At 46.4% G+C, this 19788-nt stretch overlaps 1 protein-coding gene across 3 annotated transcripts in view; it reads left to right on the top strand.

Moving 5' to 3' along the window:
* The window catches only part of MYOF (myoferlin), a 131193-nt gene extending 114224 nt beyond the window's left edge, over positions 1-16969 (top strand). For all 3 annotated transcript variants that reach the window (XM_079793650.1, XM_079793652.1, XM_079793651.1), the window contains exons 46-54: positions 1766-1905; positions 3377-3465; positions 3556-3651; positions 7001-7142; positions 9369-9468; positions 11937-12127; positions 14043-14152; positions 14520-14667; positions 16391-16969. In XM_079793650.1, the coding sequence (XP_079649776.1) occupies positions 1766-1905; positions 3377-3465; positions 3556-3651; positions 7001-7142; positions 9369-9468; positions 11937-12127; positions 14043-14152; positions 14520-14667; positions 16391-16429 (1055 nt within the window). In that variant the 3' untranslated portion in view covers positions 16430-16969. The remainder of the gene's footprint in view (positions 1-1765; positions 1906-3376; positions 3466-3555; positions 3652-7000; positions 7143-9368; positions 9469-11936; positions 12128-14042; positions 14153-14519; positions 14668-16390) is intronic.
* The last annotated feature ends 2819 nt before the right edge of the window (positions 16970-19788 follow it).

Below are 19788 nucleotides of genomic sequence, written 5' to 3'. Positions count from 1 at the left end.
GCTCAGATGGTAAAGCAAGAATTTCTCTTCCAAGTTTATGCCATCAAACTTCCAGCCCTTCTCTGAGAAGGCACAGGGATGCATGGGGTTGGTTCAGAGAATCTGCTCAGTTCACATCTGGTTCACGTCTGAGCTTTGAGTCTTGCTCTTTCCCAAGCAGTAATTTCTAATACAGTCTGTCCTGACACATAAACAGCTCTCTGCATTATGGCAATAAGCTTAATTTAATAGAGCACAAGAGCTACGGTATGATTCAGTATTGTGTAGGGAAGGAGGGCTCCCCAGAGGGGGTGGCAGTGGGGCTGGCCTGGAGGGTTCATGGGATAACCAAAAACAGCTGAGCAAAGACACCTGGGAATGAACGTGCTTCTGGATCCCCAGCTGTTTGTTCCTAACATTGAAAGAAACTGTACTTCATCTTTCCCTTTGAAGAAGAAGACTTAGTCCATTTTAGGGATGATTGGATGTTGAGGAAATGTTGATGCTGCTGTTAACATGAGAACTTGCAAAAGGGGTTGGGAATGAACTGGCCAGCAACACGGCCCCATGGAGAAGAGTACCCCCAAACAATCAAGAAGTAACCCCCCAAAAGCTGTCAGTCATGAGGACTGTTCCAGTTACTATTGTCACACAACAAATTACCCCAAAACTTAGCAGCTGAAAACAGTCATTTTGTTTTGCTCAGTTTTGTGGGTTAGGGATCCAGGAAGGGGTCAAGCGGACAGTTCTCACTTGAGTGGCTCATACAGCTGGCTGCTGGCAGGTGTCAGCTGGGGCTGCAGCCATCCAAAGGCTCGACCGAGGTGGTTGTCCAGGTGGCTCACTCACAGAGCCGGCAGTGGATGCTGATTCTTGACCAGGAGCTCTGCTGGGGCACCTTCTCAGAGTACCTACTCAGGCTTATCCAATAGGGCAATCCTGGGTCCCCATGTTCCTTCCATGGTGGATGGCATCCCCCAGAGTGAGTGCCGTAGCAGGACCAGGCAGAAGCCACGGGGCCTTTTGCGCCTAGCCTCAGAAGTCACACAGCATCCTTTCTTTAGTGGTCAAATAAGTCTCCAGACTCAGAGAAGATATAGGAGGAGTGTTGAAGAATTTGGGGGCTGTGTGTTTTAAATGCCACAGTGATGCTAGCGGCTGGGACAATTAAATTTACAAATTTCAGCGGCTTCACACAATAAAAGTGTATTCCTCATAAATCCAAAGCAGGTATTCCTACAGGTCGGTGGCCCTCTTCCACGCAGTGCTGCATGGACTCAGGCCCTCCCACCTTACAGCCCAGCCGTTCTTCAGCCCAGGTGTCAAGGTTGCTGATTTCTTCTGTATCCAGAAGAGAAAGGCACACATACGATTCTGCACAAGAGGGTTTTACGTGCCCGTTCTAGAAGTGACACACATGTCCCTTCCACCTGCATTACATTCTAGTTTAGGCTGGTCACATGGCCACACTTAACTGCAAGGGAGTCTGGGAAACAGAGTCTGGCAGCGAGCCTCGGCCACAAAATAAACAAGGGCTGCCTCACACATTCGGATGTGTCTGGTCCCTTTGCCACTGCAGCCTTCAAGTCAGGTGTGAGCTGGATGGGGCAGGGTCCCTGGTCAGGCGCTATTTCTATCAATGATTCCTTCTCAAGTCGAAGTTTGCACAAGGGCACTGCCTGACCATTTTGCAAAGTCTGGGATGACGCGCTGAAAGCCCCTCAGGCCATCTGGCTGAACGGTTCCCGGATGCCCATCCCTGCTTCAATGCCGCTTTCCATTCCAGAAGCCAACAAAATCCTGCACCAGCACCTCGGGGCCCCTGACGAGCGCCTCGCCCTTCACATCCTCAGGACTCAGGGGCTGGTCCCTGAGCATGTGGAAACAAGGACTCTGCACAGCACCTTCCAGCCCCACATCTCCCAGGTAAGGGGCTCCCTACCTCCCAGGACCCACCATTCAAACCCCGATGTAGTGGCAGTGTTGACACGGACTTGTCTTTTTTGGATACTTTTAGAAACACAAGAAATAGAAATGAAACTCAGATTAGCCTCATCCCAAAGGGGAATTTATTGTAAGAATCAATTCACTAAATCCAGCCAGGAGAGTGACTATGACTCAGAACAAAATTGGACCAGGGCCTCTCTCTGTCTCTTTTCTGTTTCTCTCTCTGAGTCTCCTTGAGTCTGCGCTCTTCCTGTGGTACCTTCCCAGGTGTAAGAATAATGCAGACAGTCAGAGACTTCTGAGCTTTTAGGGTTATAATGTAGTCCCTTCTACTTCCAAATGCGGAAAGGATAGGTTGCCCCACCTTGGACGGACTGCGGCTGGGTCTTAGGAGACACCTGGATGCCTAATGTTCTGCAGTGGGCTTGATGGACTGTAGAACCTCGAGCCCGAGAGATTCGTTAGAAGAGAGTCAGGATCACAGTAAAATATATCCTTTTTCAAGAGCTCCAGTTAATTCGTTTTGCTCACAATGCACCAGGAAGCCAATCTAGTGGTTTCCTTGGCAACCTTCTTAAAGGCCAGTCTGTTTTTGTCATGAAGGCAGAGTCTACAGAACCTCCAAAAGCAGTTTGGGGAATTTAAATTGGTTCACATGGTCGATATAGTTTGCTAATGGCATTCCTCGTCTGTTTGGAAGAACATTCCAGTCAGATGGATGGGCCTGTCTGTGGCTGTCAAAGGCCTGAGTAGGGCCTCACGGAGATGGTGGCACACCTGCCAATCATCCTCCTGGCTGTGGGCGCTATGAGCCAATGTCAGGGAGACCTCCACCTGGGGGAACAGTCATGGTCTTGTCATCGTTTGAGTCTCTGCTTTGGAAGCACCACGTTGTAAGTCTTTCTTTCACAAAATTAAATACCACTTTACATTATTTTGATTTTCTATCTTGAATTAAATGGAGACACCCTTGGGTGTCACAAAACTGAGACTGACATTAAGTAGACAGTGTGGTGGTGAATAGAGTGACAGCTTGAGAATGGTTCTGAGAGTGAAGGGCCCAACTTGAAGTGGCTGTAAGGGGGTGCGTATGTGTGTGATTGTATTTGTGAGTGAATGTGTTTGTGTGCATTAGGGGTGCTGTTAGTCATGAGAAGCCCCTCATTTTATTAACCAGGAAGGCTCAGACTCCGATACAGGTGGGCATATGCGGCCAGCAGAGACTCCTGGGTGAGAGTAGGGAGCGGGTGGCCTAAATGACATTGAAGATATAAAATTCATCTGGATTTGCTCTTCAACACTTATTTATTTATCTATTTATTTTGCTTTATGTGGACTAAGAAATTAGCAGGCCCAAAGACAGAGTTTCACCTAGGAAACATGAGTGAAAACTGTAGTTTCTGCCATCTATAGGTAACTTTATTTCCCTTTTCCTTTTTGAATGGCTTAGGGAAAACTGCAGATGTGGGTGGATGTTTTCCCCAAGAGTTTGGGCCCACCAGGCCCTCCTTTCAACATCACACCCCGGAAAGCCAAGAAGTAAGTGATCTTGAGACCCTGCTACCTTGGCCTAGGGTCTTGGGGCAGGACCAGAGGAAAAAAGCACCTTCAAAATGTGCTCCTTTTTAGATTCTACCTCCGTGTGATCATCTGGAACACCAAGGACGTTATCTTGGACGAGAAAAGCATCACAGGAGAGGAGATGAGCGACATCTATGTCAAAGGGTAAGGTTAGCATGCGAGCACCTTTGACAAACTCTGGGAATGGAACACGCTCTCTCCTTCCTTAGTTTTCACCGTTGAGGTGTAGGATTCTTGGTTACCTGAAAGTATGTTATCTCTTTAATGCAGTCTACTTAGGGAAGTCCAGGGAGACAAAGGCAGAGAGAGCAGAAGGAGAAGAAAACCTGTATGAATCTTGTTTACAAGCAGAGGCATTAATGACTATAGGAACTGACTCCTATTTCTCCATTTCTCTTTTTTAGAAGTGGGTTTTGTTGAGTTTATTAAGCAGATTTGTTATTTCTGAGACATCTTAGTCATGCAGTTCATTTTTATTTCTTCTTGATACCTTGAATAAGTGTCTTTAGAAACAAGGAAAAGTTCCAAGGTTTCACTTCCTGTATATTTTATTACCAGTAGCTAATGTCCATGGAAAAGAGGGAACATTAACAGAATTTTTTACAATCGTTGATTCCCCAACCTTTACGGAGTGCCTGCCTCCAGCCTGTGAGGAGGCATTATTGTTCATTATTCTGGTACTTGCATAATCAATTCCAAGCAGTGCATGTGGATGTTAGTTCCGTGTTGTGCCTTGATCGTGGATGTTGAGTATAGGATGGCATAGTGATTAAGAGGCTAGACTCTGGACTCAAATTGACAGGGTTGAAATCCTGGTACTCTCTCTACTAGCTGGACAAGTTAGTAAACTCACTGTTCCTCATGTGTAAAATGGAGATAATGAAAGTACCTATTGCTTTGGGGATATTCAGGAGATTGAGTTACTCCAAGCATTTAGGATCGTGCCTGGCAGATAGTAAACATTATGTGTATTAGTCAGGGTTCTCCAGAGAAATAGAACAAGTGGGGAGGGGTGGGGCGCAAGAGGGTAGAGAAAGAGAGAGAGAGAATGCATGAGGAATTGGCTCACACGATCATGGAGACCAGAAGTCCCACAGTCTGCCATCTGCAGGTCAGGAGAAGATAAAATGAGATATCCCAGATCAATCAGTAAAGCAGAAAAAGGGGTGAATTCCTCCTTCCTTTGCCTTACGATGCCCATCCACATTGGGGAAGGCAATCTACTTCACTGAGTCCACTGATTCAAATTCTAATCTCATTGAGAAACACCTCAAATAATGTTTCATCTGGGCACCCCATAGCTAGTCACATTGACACATAAAATTAACCAATATACTATGTGGGTGTTAGCTAGTATTATTAGTATTCCACATAGCCTAAGTTAGGATCCTTGATATGTAAAAAGATAATACTTGTGAAATGACTATATTCATAAAGTGAGAACCAAGTTTTACTTATGATCCCAAGTGGCCTTCAATCAAAACTTTGTTAAAAACATAATTACTGTCATTTAAGTTTGCTGTAAACAGGGAGTGTTTCATCAGATTCATTATTCTTTCTCATTTCAGATTCTTATTAGCATTCCCCCGGGAAAACTAATTCCAGCTAGTTACATATTTGCAAATTTATTTGACTGTCATAAGCATTACATTTTTTCAAGTCAGGAAAACAAATTCAAGTAATACTGGACTAAAAGAAAACTCTTTTAATCAAGAAATAAAGCACAATCTAAAGTACTATTCATATTTGCAATTAAAATCTAAATGCTGTATGTGAAAAGATAAATAATGCCTAAATAACATACCTAGTACTACCCCCATATGGATATTACATACAAAGTTATATATATGTATACACAAATACATAAATTTAAGGTAGTTAACTTTTTAAAAAAATAAAATGTGAAAAGATTCATATGTAAAATTAAATGTGAAAAATTCACTAAAAAAGGGGGGATGAGCGGCCTGGGGGAAGATGATGGTGATGCTTCGGGGGTCTTGTATCAAGATGTGAAGCCACTGAGGTCCTAGCCAGAGAGTGTGGGCTCTCTTCAGTGAATTAGTTAAAAGCTTAAAAGTCAAGAGTCAAAAGGAATTTTTTAACTTGTCAACAGGAATTTTTCAGCTAAGTTATCTAGTCAATTAATGGAACAGCAAAAAGTAAAACTATTGTAGTTGGTTGATGTTAATACCACCACTATTAATAGGACCTAATATTAGCGCTTTCTAGTCTCCGTGGTCCTTTGAGGCACAGTAACAAGCCTGGACTTTGGATTCAGACAGACTGGGAATTATACTTAATTCTGTCCGTTACTGGCTGTGTGAGCTTGTGTAAGTTAGATAGCCTCTCTGAACCTCCGTTTCCTCATTTGCGAAATGGAGATAGATATACAATTGGGAAGAGTAAAATAAGGCGTGCTAATTACCTGGTTCACAGTAGATGATTGTAAACACGAGTTAAGGATTTCCCCCTTCCCGTTCTGGCCATTCCAAGTAGTGATCTGTCCTCATGTTGACCATGTGAGGGGGGTGCACGTCACCTACCTCATTTTACCAATGGGAGATGAAGCTCAGAACCAGTGGCAGCGCAAGTTCACAGCCAGGCCTGCCTCCTACCAAGAATCTCTGTCCGTGAGGTCCAGGCATCAGTGGTGTTAAAAGCTCCCCGGTTGATTCCGATGCAATTCTAATGTGCATTCAGTGTTGAGAACCATGCATTCAACCACGTTACCAGCCTAAAAATCCAGTGTTGCCCTGCTTCCGAATCAGCAGTTTTCCCAGTAGCAGGCAGAGGTGACAGCAACTTCTTCCCAGGCATGTTCGTTCACTTATTCCTTCAACAGGTATTTAATTAGTGTCTGTTATGTGCCAGGCACAAGTCAAGGGAACGTTACAAATGTCACAAGTTGAGATGTTAAATTGCTGATGAGAATGAATTTTCATAGGTATGTGTATGGAAATAGCATATCTTCCTTGCTAGTCTCATTAATATGATCAGAGTGGATCTAAGAAAAATAAAAAAAGGAAGCTGAAAGTCATGTCTGTTTTGTTTGCTTACGTAAAATATGGAAAAGGAAATGCTAAAATTTAGAACTAACTCATATTCATTGAGCCCTATCAGCATTGATGACAGGCAGTGATGATTTATAGTTATGAAGACTAAAATCATAGCCAGCAAGCTCCAACGTTCCCAAAATAGAAGCTAAGTTGTTGATATTTTCCAGAAAATTTCACCTTATCCCTGTTAACTGAAGTCTAAAGGGTTTCCTGCTTTGGTTTTAGAGGAATTGTATTTTATTTGGCTACAACCTGTGTTGGATGCAACAGAGTGCCTCCCCTTCATAAATCAGCCCCCAGCTCCGTAGATAACTGGAAGCTGCCCAAGAAAAGTGCATTAATTCTCCTGCCCTTCACTCCCCTAATCACTGCACAATTTTGCGGCTAGATTACCTGTCAATCACACGAAGCTAAGCCTGTTTGCCTCTGCTTTTCAGCTGGATTCCTGGCAATGAAGAAAACAAACAGAAAACAGATGTCCATTACAGGTCCTTGGATGGCGAAGGGAATTTTAACTGGAGATTTGTTTTCCCATTTGACTACCTCCCAGCTGAACAACTGTGTCTTGTGGCTAAAAAAGTGAGCTCTGAAATATGCCAGCGGGAAGTGGATGTCCCGGGTCCTCCTTAACACAGACACTCAGAGAATGTTGGAGCCGCTCCGCACCTTGGCGGTCATGAGCTGAGCTCCCTCTTGGTACAGATGGCGACTCTGAGACTCACGGCGGGGTAGATACTTGCCCAGCGTCACACAGCCACGACAGCTATTTGTGTAGTTAGACGTATACGGAATGTAACTTTCCTTGCCCTAACATGTTGGTGGCCAGGGGAAGGATCTGGTGAAGGGTAGACATGGGGGTCTTGTATCAATATATACAGCAACTCAAGTGTATGTTTATGTCACAGGGAAACCAACTTCTTCCCGTGATAAGCAGAACTGTTTGACTAACTAACCAAACAGAGGCAAAATATTCAATTACGTGAAATGGCCCTTCTTCAGAGGCATTTTCATGATGGTTCAAGGCCCTGGCGGTCTTACTTTGTAAGACTCGCAGTTACAGAGCTCAACTCAAACCAGCTTATATCCAAAAAGTGATTTGTAGGTTCACATTCCTGGCAAGTCCAGGGCTGGCTGGTTTAAGGAATGCCCGGGTCCCAGGTTGAACTGGAGTCTTTAGAAATTGCTCTCACTTCTCCACCGCTCTGCTCAGCCTTCTTCTGTGCGCCTCCCTCCCTGGTGGAGGCCCGGCTCACATCCTGCCCTCTCAGCAACTCAGCAGAAAGAGGACAAACCCCCCCGATGGTGCCAACCAGACTTCTGGAATTGGACCTCACTCTGCCTGTTAGGAGTCATGTGCAGTTCCTGCACCAACCAGTGCTGCCGGGGATGCAGTGCTCTGACTGGCCTGGCTCTGGAGTGAAGGGTGGAGTCAGCTCTTCCCAAATCGCATGGATGGGAGGAAGGGACTCTCCAAGAAAAATCTGGGTGCTTTCATCCCAACACCTGGGCCTAAAACCTGGGCAGGCAATAGTAACAGATGTCTCGTGTAGGTCCTCCATCCCACTTCTACCCCCACATTCTATAGACTTCCCCTAGCTCTTCTGGTCACCTTCTCTCCTCACACCTGATTGACATATACCTGCCTCTGTCCCATGTGGCCCTACTCAGTGCTGATGCTGTAGGGAGCACTTTCCTGTGCCAGGTGAGATGAATGCTTTCAAAGGGCACTTTCTAGAGACACTGAGCTCAACCTGATGTCGAATCATGCAGACTGGCATGGGGGAGGAGAGGGTGTGGGTCAGGTGGGCCTTTAGTTAAGTTACCTTTCCTATTTACCCGAATCTGGAGCTGGACCTCCCGTGCCCTGGTGGTATTGGGAGCGTGAGCCCACACAGGACAGTCAGGTGGGGCCGGACAACAGCAGAGTGGACTTCCAAGCCCCTCAGAGCCAGGCCTGCTGGGCCCTGCAAAGGGGCACATTTTTGGAATGTCACTTGGAAAAACAAGAAGCAACTCAACAGTCTTCCTTCAAATTCCCGAAGCACTGGGGGACTTCCCTTTCTCCTGGGCCAGAGGCGCTCAGGGGTAATTAGGCTGTGGAGGTGCGACTATCCGGGGCTCAGAGTGCCCAGGCAGAGGCAGGGACCAGCGGTGAGAACTCGGAAACCCTACCCAGTCCTCCCTCCAGCTGACTAGTATGAGGGATCTGGGGGTCTTAGTTGACCACAGCATGTAAAACCCAGCAATATTTTCAAAAGCCCAAAATGCCAGGACATTTTAAATCTGCGGCAATAAAAGAGCAAAATCTGTGCCCCAGTGAAATGAGTGTGCTCAGACATCCGTGGGGGGTGGGCGGAAGATCTGGGGGTGTGTGAAGGTGGCTGAGCAGAAGTAACACCCCAGTAGGGGATACTGTGGCTGGCCTAGAACCTCCTGGCTTTGGAGGATAATCTAAGCAAGCCTCAGTGGTCTTCGGGGGTGGGGTGGAGTAGGGTGAAGTGGAGGGAGAACACGCCCCAAACTCCAGGAAGTCACATTGATGGGGACATGGCAGGGAGCCTTCTGTTTGGGAGCTGCCTGGGACATCCTTTTTATCACCCGGCTGGTGGCCTGAGATGTCCTGGGGAGCCCACCTGTCCTCCTTACGCGTGGGTGGAGGGCTAGGGCTGAGGGGAGAGGGTTCCAGGTTGGGGGTGCAAAGGAAAGAGAAGGCCCCAATGCCTTGGTACTGGAATTTCCAAAGGGAGGGTTGCAGAATCCACTCGTCAGTGTAATTTGGTTTGTCTGTTTCTCTTGTCATTTTAGGAGCATTTCTGGAGTATCGACCAAACCGAATTTCGGGTGCCACCCAGACTGATCATCCAGATTTGGGATAATGACAAGTTTTCTCTGGATGACTACTTGGGTAGGGCTTCCATTTGGATATTTTTCTCTAAGAAATTGTGCCTGGAATTTGTGAAATGAATTAAAGCTTGGAATCAAGTATTTAAATCTCCAGTGCTGCGGGGAAGTGGGGGTGGGGCTCACTCACGGCCTGAATGTCCTCTGGGCACAGGGGCCTCCTCATCTGCTGTCTCGGGTCCTCTGAGCAGGGGGCACAGTGAATGCCACCCCTTTCTGTGGGCTCAAAGGCCCCGTGGAGGCTCTTGTACCAGCTGCTGTCTTGCTGTTAAGACTCAAATCCTGTTTTCACAAAAGGATGCCACACCCCTGCCTGCTTTACTTCCAAACCATCCGCTCTGTCTCTCTCCTCAGCACCTCCTCCTCCAGGCTGCTCTCCAACGTCACTGAGGTCCCTCATGCCCAGCCATTATTCTTTCCCCCAGGTTCAGCCTCCTCTGGGGCTAAAGATACCTGTTAAGTACCATCCACACATCCTGGGCTTGTCTGTTTCTTGGCACACATCCCCTCCCCCCCCACCACCACCACCCAAGTAGTAGCACAGTGCTCTTCCGATATTCTCTCTCCCAGGCCCCAGGTCTGTCTCATTGGCCGGCTCTATTTCTCCCTCCCACTCTTTCAATGCATGCCTTTGGCCATGGCCGGTGTGGCTCAGTTGGTTGAGCATCGTCTTGTGCACCGAAAGGTCGCCAGTTCGATTCCCTGTCAGGATGTTTCTCACATTTGTTTCTTTCTCTCAATAAAAACATTTTAAAATTAAATTAAAAATAAATACAGGCCCTTGCCTTCCCTGGGGTCTTTGGCTCTTCCCTAGGACCCATCAGTGGTTTTCCCACTGTCACCTTTCAGCAAGGTCTGACTCCTAAGCCTGACCACCACAGTGCCTGACCCGTGGTAATAAGAAACTGTTCTCACATTGCACTATGTAAATGTATCAAATTAACGCACCATACTCCTTAAACTTACGCATGTTATGTGTCATATATATATATATATATATATATATATATACACACACACACACACACACACAGCATGATGATTAGCCCCAATTCCCACCAGAAACGTTCACCTTGATGTTTGGCCAGCACCTGCAATTGATCCTCACTAAAATCTAACTCAGCCTTTCTTCCCTGGCCTCATACCTGCTCTCCTCATGAGCTGCTTTTGCTGTTCACAGCCCCTCCATTGTCCCAGCCCCCAAGCAAAAGCACCCGGAGTCCTCTGTGGGTCTGCCCTTTCCCCCCACGTGGTGCTGACAAAGTAATCTATTTCTTATTCCCAGGATCTCTGCCACTTGCCAGTTCAGACCTCACTTTTTCATAACCGACTGTTATAGCAGCTCCTAACTCATGCCCCTGCTCCCAGAGCCTCTCCTGGCAGAGGGAAAGCCCACTGCGGCCAATGGCTGTGACTTGTTCATCCCTTTACCCCTCACAGCACGGAGAGCAGTGGCTTTGACATGGTGCTTTATGAGAGTTGAGCAAACGTATATGTTTGCATATGTTTATATGCAAAAATGTTAACTCAATAAAGCATATGGGCCAGAAATTTCAGAATAGTGGAGAGTTTTCCTTTGGAATTTCAACAAAATAGTCTGACAACAAGTAAAGAGAATGAGTATATTTTAAAATGGCTAATTGATAAATGACTATAGTTATCACCCAAAGAAGAGCCGAGAAATAAGCAGGGAAGAGCTCAAGGAAAGCTGAGTGAATTGTGGACTGTGGCTTCATTCTAAGATGAAGGGGTGTTACTTAGCTTGCGGTTTAGAGAGAATCTGCCCCAGTCGCCCTCTTGCTCTTTGCTGCCACTGTTGAAGGCCAGCACCTGTCCCAGTGGTCCATAACACAGATCCATTTTCTCACGGGAGGCCCCAAACCCCAAAGACAGCCTGTTAAAGCGCTACTAAAGTGTTAATGCCTCACATCACAGAAGAGAAAATGTGCTTCTCCAGGCAGCCTGGTGGGCTTCCTAGCTCGGGGTGAGCATTTTCTGTTGAGCTGTTTTGTTCCTCCTCAAGCTCCTGTTTCTGAGGTTTACCCTGGGAGACTTGAACGGGGCTGTTCCATAGAGCGCCCCATGTTCTAAGTACCAGGCGTCTTTCCCCAAAGCCACGTGACCATGTTCAGGGCCGTTCGAATATGAGCAACTTTCAGATCCAGGTTCATGGGAGTTTTGTCTATAGACGTTTCACTATTTTGAGCTTGTAGACAAACTCTGTTTATGCTCCTGTCTTTGAGAAATAAAACATCTAGTCCTCTGTGAGATGCGAGTGGTGGGCAGGTATATCTCCTGCCACTTTCCATCCTACCTGGGAAGAATTTTCGACGTCAACCAGGGTCCCTTTCTCTAACGCACTCATTACCTGTTCAAGGTCACTGTCTGCCTCTCCCGCAGGGGCATTCTGCTCCCGAGTAAAGGACAGCTGATCCACACAACGCTTATGGAATTCACTGTTTCCCTGGCTAGGTTTCCTGGAACTTGATTTGCATCGCACCATCATTCCAGCAAAATCATCCGAGAAATGCCATTTGGACATGATTCCGGACCTCAAAGCCATGGACCCCCTTAAAGTGAAAACCGCCTCCCTCTTCGAGCAGAAGTCCATGCGAGGCTGGTGGCCGTGCTACGCGGACAAAGAGGGCTCCCGGGTGATGGCGGTAGGAGCATTTCCCGGCTGGGGGTCGTTCCCGCCTTTTGTCGTTTAGGTTTTGCTCTTCCTCAACAGATTTACTCCAGAGAAGATAAGGAAGAGTTCAACTGGTGGGGCTTTAGGTTATGAGAATGGCTTGTACCTGGGATCACAAGAGAAGGTGTCCATGAGCAGATGTTCGGGGTTGAGTGGAAGGTGGAGGGATAGGAATTGTCAAAAAACTGAGAGCCAGAGAGGTTGCACTACTGTGGGACCCTCCTTCACCAAGAAGGCTAATTTATGCGGAGCTATTAGTGCAGTTCAGTACAGAAAAGGGAACTTCACATTAAGCTGTTTTCATAAATTTTTTTTAAAAAAATGAAAGAAGTGGAGATGATGACATTCATTGAGCAAGAAGGCCTTAACTTACAAGCAAGTTTGGAGAACTCAGGATCTATTCTGACATAGAAGCGAGAGTGCAGGTCACCTTGGCCAGAGTGGCTCAGCTTGTTGGATGTTGTTTCGTGCACCAGAAGATGGCTGATTCAAATTCAGGTCAAGAGTGTGGGCTTTATCCCCAGAGTGTGGGCTTTATCCCCAGCAGGGGGCATGCAGGAGGCAGACGATCAATGTTACCCTCTCACATCAATGTTTCTCTCTCCCTTTACTTCTCTCTCTAAAAATCACAAACTGTTAAAAACAAAAAAGAGTGCAGGTCACTATGCTCTGGCACAAAAGACTACCTAATTCCTTAAGTATTAATACTAGTTAAGATTTCACATCACTAATTATGAAGCAGTCAACATGCTAAATGCCTTACATTCATAATCTTGTTTCTTAAAACAGCTTTGAGGTATAATTTACATAAATAAAATGCACCCATCCAGAGTGTACTTTAATGAGTTTTGACAGCTGCATACACTCATGAAACCACTGTAATCAAGATCGAGAATATTCCCATTAACCTCAAAAGTTTCCTTGTGCGCTTTGCAGTCCATTGCTCCCCCCAAGCTCGCCCAGGAAATCACTTAGCTGCTGTCTGCCATTAGAGATGACTTTGCACATAATATCACTTAGTTCTGCTAACAACCCCCTCAACTAGACATTATCCCCTTTTTATAGGTTCAAAGCACAGGCGTGGAGAGATGGAGCACCTTGCCGTAGTCAGACACCCTGCTTTGTCCGGCTCATCAACATAGGAGGCATCAGTGCTCCACCACCTAAACGAATCTCGGGGTCGAGGTTCTTAAATTGCTGTTGACTTAGATTGTTACAACCTTAGTTAAGCCTGGCTATCCAAGTGGGCAAGTTTCTAGACCTCTCTCAGCCTGTTTTCCGCATGTGCACTTGAGGACAGCAACAGTACCTCCTTTATAGGTTGCAACGAGCATTACACGAGGTTATCCATAAGGAAGGGGTGAGCAGGGCTCAGAGAGACAGCATTCATTCATTCACTCACTCATTTGTTTATTCAGTTAGCATACACTGAGGACCCACTAAGTATCTGCACAGCTCTGGGCCGTGGGTGGTCCCTGGTAAGCCTGAAGCATGTGGGCTGCCTGGAGTCTACAGTTAATGCTCCATAAATATTAGACATTGTTATTAGCAGTACTCAGGTTAATCTGTGTCCAAGTAGACTTACAAAGGAAGGTGTGTGCAGAGGCAAGGAGATGGATGTGAGAAAGAATGATGGGGATACAGAGAGTGACAGGCAGGGAGCAGGGAGGAGGAGAAGCAATTTGTCCTCTCGGGTTCCCACAAGGAGCCAGTTCAGAAACACATGGAAGAGGAAATGTGATGAAATCTCCTGAGGAAAATCTAAGGCAATCTCGGGATTGTTTTACAAGAATAAAAATCGTTGCTCGGGGAATACTCCTTGGGCTGAAGTGAAAATATTTGTGAAGCATGATGTCATGTGTTTAACCTGTTCTGCTTTACTGAAGGGGAAAGTGGAGATGACGTTGGAAATCCTTAATGAGAAGGAGGCCGATGAGAGGCCAGCTGGGAAGGGAAGGGATGAACCCAACATGAACCCCAAGCTGGACCCACCAAAGTGAGAGCCCTCTTTGTTCTCGGTGTCCTCTCGTCCCTAAACACCTGCAGACTGAAAGCCCCCCTTCCCATTGGCTTAATAGACTGGATTAGCTCTTGTCCTTCTAATTCTGTACTTAATAGTGGGGGTTGGGGTAGAAAGGCTGGTGATCTGGCTTTATTCTAATCACTCTCCTTTCCAGGGTGCCTTCAACATCTTAGGAAGTTATAAAAGGTTCAAGAATCTTTCTTTGCCAACTAAGGGGAATAATATCTTTTCTTGACTTTATGTGTTATTAATATATTTTTTAAATGATGTTATGCCCTGCAGTAAAATATCTGTCCCTCCTGAGGTGAGTAGGTAAACCATTTATTTCTTTGCAATGCAGCCGACCAGAAACCTCCTTCCTCTGGTTCACCAACCCGTGTAAGACCATGAAGTTCATCGTGTGGCGCCGATTTAAGTGGGTCATCATCGGGCTGCTGTTCCTGCTGATCCTGCTGCTCTTCGTGGCCGTGCTCCTGTACTCCTTACCGGTGCGGGTCCCTGCTCCTTGTCCTGGCCGTGTGTGTGTGTGTGTGTGTGTGTGTGTGTGTGTGTGTACACTGTGGTTGGTTATCTAACTTGGTACTTACTTGCCTTGGATGCTCTTCAGAAGAATGACTTACTTAGGAGTTGTGGTCTCACAACCCTTCAGCCTTTGGAAAATTTAAAGTAATGTGTCCTGTGATTAGAATTACATTCTTAGGGTTTCACGAATTCCAGGCAAAACTTTATGACCTGAAAATAATTTTGGTGTCAGGAATTCTTAGAGAAATCTCTCGGGCCTTTATCAACATACTAGATGCCTGATGCATGAAGATTCATGCAAGAATGGGCCTTCCTTACCCTGGCTGCCGGCACTGCCTTAGCTCTGTCTGGAGCCGCCTTTTCTCCGGCCTAGAGCTGCCTTTCTGCCTTCCCACGCTGTCCAGAGGCCCGGAGTGGCTGGGATGGTGTGGAATGCATGTGTCATCGCCATGGCAACGATGCAAGCATCCCACCCTGCCCCCGGCTGCTCGGTGCCTGCATATGCAAATTAACCCACCATCTTTGTTGGGTTAATTTGCATACTTGCTCCTGATTGGCTGGTGGGCGTCATGACGGTACGGTCAATTAGCATGTTACTCTTTTATTAGTGTAGATGGCTGGACTATAGCCAGCATTTCTAACTGATCTTCCTGCCTTCAGCATTCACAGATCCCCAAATCTGGGACCCTTGTAGGTCTACACAAACCCTGAACTCCACCCAAACTAGATAACACACACACACACACACACACACACACAAGTATTGCTCTTACCTCCAGGATGCCTTTGCCAGTGCTGTTCCTTTGCCCATGTTTGCCATCTTATTCATCGTTTAAGACCCACATCACATAACCTCCCCGTAACTTTGCCTTGATCATCCCAGTCAGAAAGGAAAGTCCAAGTGGGGATTTTGCCAGTGTGCCTACAAGTAGTGCTTTCATTCCACCATTCAAGGAATCTATTGAGTCTCTACCATAGGCTAGGAATTGGGGTACACACATAACCAAGGCATGATTTCTGCCCACAACTAGTTCATAGCCCAGGGACAAGCAGACGTATGAACAAGTAAACTACTATGAGAGGCAAACTGCAATAGGGATATCAACAAATGAACACAAGACCCAATTGCTGAGAATGGTTTCAACAAGGTGGGGACATTAAAGACCAGTTTGCCAGGCATTCAGATACTCTTACTTCAATTCCTATTAATCATAATAGAGTAGTTTGTGTTGAGGAGCATAGTCACACAACCACAACAGCTAAGATGTCATGTCTTTGTTTCCCCCAGTACAATACTTTCAGTTTCACTGTAAGTACATGTACACTATTTTCTAGTTATAGGTCAATCTGTCTTGACCATTTAAAAAACTCTTCATAGTTATTTCTTTTGCTTGACCTAGATCCTATTGATTTGAATAGTGGTTCTCACCTGGGGGAGATTTTGCTCCCCAGAGGGCATTTAGCAATGTCTGGAGACATTTTGGTTGTCACAATAGCAGGGGGGTGCTACCTACTGGCATTAGTGGGTAGGGGACAGGCCAGGGATGCTGCCGAACATCCTGCGATGTGCAGGACAGCCCCCAACAAGAAGGAATCATCTGGTCCTAAATGTCAATAGTGTCGAGGCCTAGAAACCCCTCGCTTAAATATATATATATATATTTTACGCTGTCTTTGCTTCCTTTCCAGAACTATTTGTCAATGAAGATCGTGAGGCCAAATGCATAATAAAAGCCAAAGCCTCTATTCAAGAGTCATCAGCAAGGAGGGAGCCCTGTCTGTGTTTCTGGACCAAAAGCAAGAGCGATTTTGTCTGTGTCTGAGACGACATTCCAAGGGCAGGTTACACTGCTTCACCGAAGCCCGGCAGCTCCCAGCGGGTGCAGGGCCTGGAGGCCAGGCCAACTAGCAACACTTTTATCTTCTGAAGTATTAAAACTTCTACCATGTTTTTCAAAATACTTTTCAAGGTGGCTGGTTCCATTTTAGGAAATCGTCTTTTTTTTGTACGTGTCCTTAGTTCTATAATTCAATCTTTGGAAAATGCTGAAATTGAATTTGAAAATTCCTGCATCTTGACTTCATTGTCTTCTTACTTGTAATCAACAGAAAGGACTGTGCATTATAAAAACAGAATAGTTAGACTCATTCTTATTTATGCCTGCAATCCTTGTTATGTTATTTTATATGGATAAATATCACGATATTTTATATGGATAAATGTTTATCAACCTCTGTGATAAACCCAAATAAAAACATTGCACTTTTTTTTATTTTTTTTTTATTAAGGTATTATATGTGTACATATATTACCAATGCTCCCCACCCCACTCCCATATATGCCCTCACCCCCCAGTGTTTTGTGTCCATTGGTTATTCTTATATGCATGCATACAAGTCCTTCGGTTGATCTCTTATCTCCCCCACCTCTCCCTAACCTTCCCAAAACATTGCACTTTGAACACGTAGCTGTCTGGTGTGGCTGTGGGCTGAGTTGGGAAGGAGACGGTTTCTAGTTCTCTGGGTCTCAGGGGATGAAATGCCACGGCATACCACCTGGCCATAAGCCCTTTATATGTGTGCTGCCAAACCTTGGCCAGTGGGTCACACTGAGGCTGATATAATAAATAACAAAAGCTAACACTTATTTAAAATACTTATTCCGTGCACAACATTGTTTTAAGTGTTGCATGTGTAACTCATTTAATCCGCAATAAGGGTAGGTAACATTATTAACCCCATTTTACAGTTGAAGAAACTAAGGCAGACAAAGGTTAAGTAACTCACCCAAGGCCACACTACCAATGAATGACAGAGCTGGAATTTGAGCCCAGCCAATCTGGTTCTTTCCTTCTTAACTGCTTTTAACCACAATACAATACCACCAATGGGAGGGCTGTCCAGAGGAGAAGCTGAGATGGTCAGTGGTGAGTGGCAGCTGAAACCCAGTGTGGCTCCCATGCCAACACCATCAGAGGCAGCATGTGGTATAAAACACGTGAATACATTGTCCTGTTCATATACCAGACTGTGGCGAGATCTGCAAACTGTTCTATTCAAGGAGCAACACAGAACTGAGGGAACAGGAAATGGTATGAAAATGGTGATTTTTTTAAAAAACAACATTTAGACAATGTTATACCACAGTTGACTGTCTTGGCATTATTGCTGATTGTTTCAGATCTTGAACATTTTAATTCCCTTCAAGGTTCTGCCAAAAATCTTAGCATTCAAAGTGTGTTCAACACATGAAAAGGTTGAGACCCAGGGCGAGCTAAATCGGAACACCTGCCACAACTCTGGGCCCCTGAAGTCTCCTCCCGCAGTCGGCGCAGGTTGTTCTGACAAGATCACGTCATCTCGCTTACAATTAACACAAAGTCTACAGCTTTTATATAATTCAAGGAACACTCTAATGATGAAAGGGAGACAGTTTTATTTAAAAAGGTGTTTGTTGCTTTAGCTGGCTTGGCTCAGTGGATAGAGCATCGGCCTGCAGGCTGAGAGGTCCCAGGTTTGATTCCAGTCAAGGGCACATGCCCGGATAGCAGGCTCGACCCCCCCAATCAATTATTCTCTCTCATCATTGATGTCTCTCTCTCTCTCCCTCTCCCTTTCTCTCTGAAGTCAATATATATATTTTAAATGGTGTTTGCTAGGAGAAAAAAGTAGGCTCTGCAGAAGAACCAAGTTGTTCCAGGCAAAGTTGCTATTTGGAATATTTAACCATCAGTATGATCAGAGCAGATGCTTCACCCATCACAATGGATAATGGCTATAAGAACATTAGAACAGCCATACCAGTGTGTGCAACCCGAGCATTAGCCTGCAGGGACCCACAGGACACTCTCCCCTCGTGCCCCACTCCAGTCATGCCTGCTGAGCAGAGAAATGCCCGGCCATGAGGGAAGCCTTTGCCTCCTTTTCTCCAGCTACCTAACTGGGAGCCGCCAGTGCAGTTCCTTTGAGTGCCTGGCAGCAAAGCTCTAGGAATGAACTAATTCCCAGAGAGAGTATCCAGCTGGGCTTTCTGGGTAATACTCCTCCCTTTCCTCTCCCAGCCCCCTCCCCGCCCTCCCCACGCCCGCCGCTGAGAAAGCTCCATCTTGTCAAAAGATAATGGTCCCTCATTTGGGGTTGTTAGCTGCCTGGTGACCTATAAATGATCGCTAAAAGCTGGAACGCATCACAGTCCAGTCAGATTGTCACTTCACCGCGAATTAGAGGACACTTAGTGCTAACTGACTCTAGCAAGTGCCACCATGCACGCCGGAGCCTTCATGAGGAAAACAACCTCATCACTGTCTTGAGGGCGACAGGAAGCTGAAAATCCTGGCAGCCCGACACTTGCTTTTGTTTTGTTCTTCCTCTCTCCTCTTCAGGCCCCAAAGAAAGAGAGAGAAAGTCACCGTTAGACCTGCACGTGGCTTCCAAGAGCTATTGGCGGGGTGGGCAGAGTTCTGGAACCCATCAGAAGGGGGAGCAGAGGGAGCTGGCCAGCTCTCTGCCCTCCGAGTTCACCGGCTCAGAGGAGTGTTTGTCCAAAGACGGGAGCTCACTTGTTTCCCTGCGTTGAGCAGATGTTATGACCAACACAACCAGGAGGCGAGGGGGCCTTTCCAGAAGCGCCTGTGCAGTTCAGAGGAAGTACAACGTGACTACCCTATGGGGACCCGCCGTGGGCAGTGACCGCAAAGCTGGAAAGCCCTCTCCGGCTGGGAGAGCTCCTGCTACACAGACTGTCCGGGAGGCCTGGCCGGACAGGACTGCGGACCCGGTGCACGGCCTCCCGCGCAGACGGGAGTGCCACTCCGGAGAAGGCCGTTCGGAGTCGGCTGGGTGTGGAATTAGTTCAGCCTGGAGTGGATGTGGTAAACAGATGCAGCACTCGCCATCTTTGCAGCTGAGTCTTGTGTTTGTTCAGCCTTGAATGGCCACTCCCTAATCTCCTTTAGGTTAAGCAGAATGGGGTCCCACGGAAGATCAAAGGAAGGCTGCTTTCCCCCGTGGATGGACATGCCCGAAACGAAATGCCAGCGTTCACGAAGTTCAAGACAAACACAAGAGAAACGTGTAACGCAGACTAA

This window comes from Cnephaeus nilssonii, assembly GCF_951640355.1.
Source record: "Cnephaeus nilssonii genome assembly, chromosome: 16".
NCBI classification, from domain to species: Eukaryota; Metazoa; Chordata; class Mammalia; order Chiroptera; family Vespertilionidae; genus Cnephaeus; species Cnephaeus nilssonii.
This window is presented reverse-complemented; position numbering and strand designations above follow the sequence as displayed.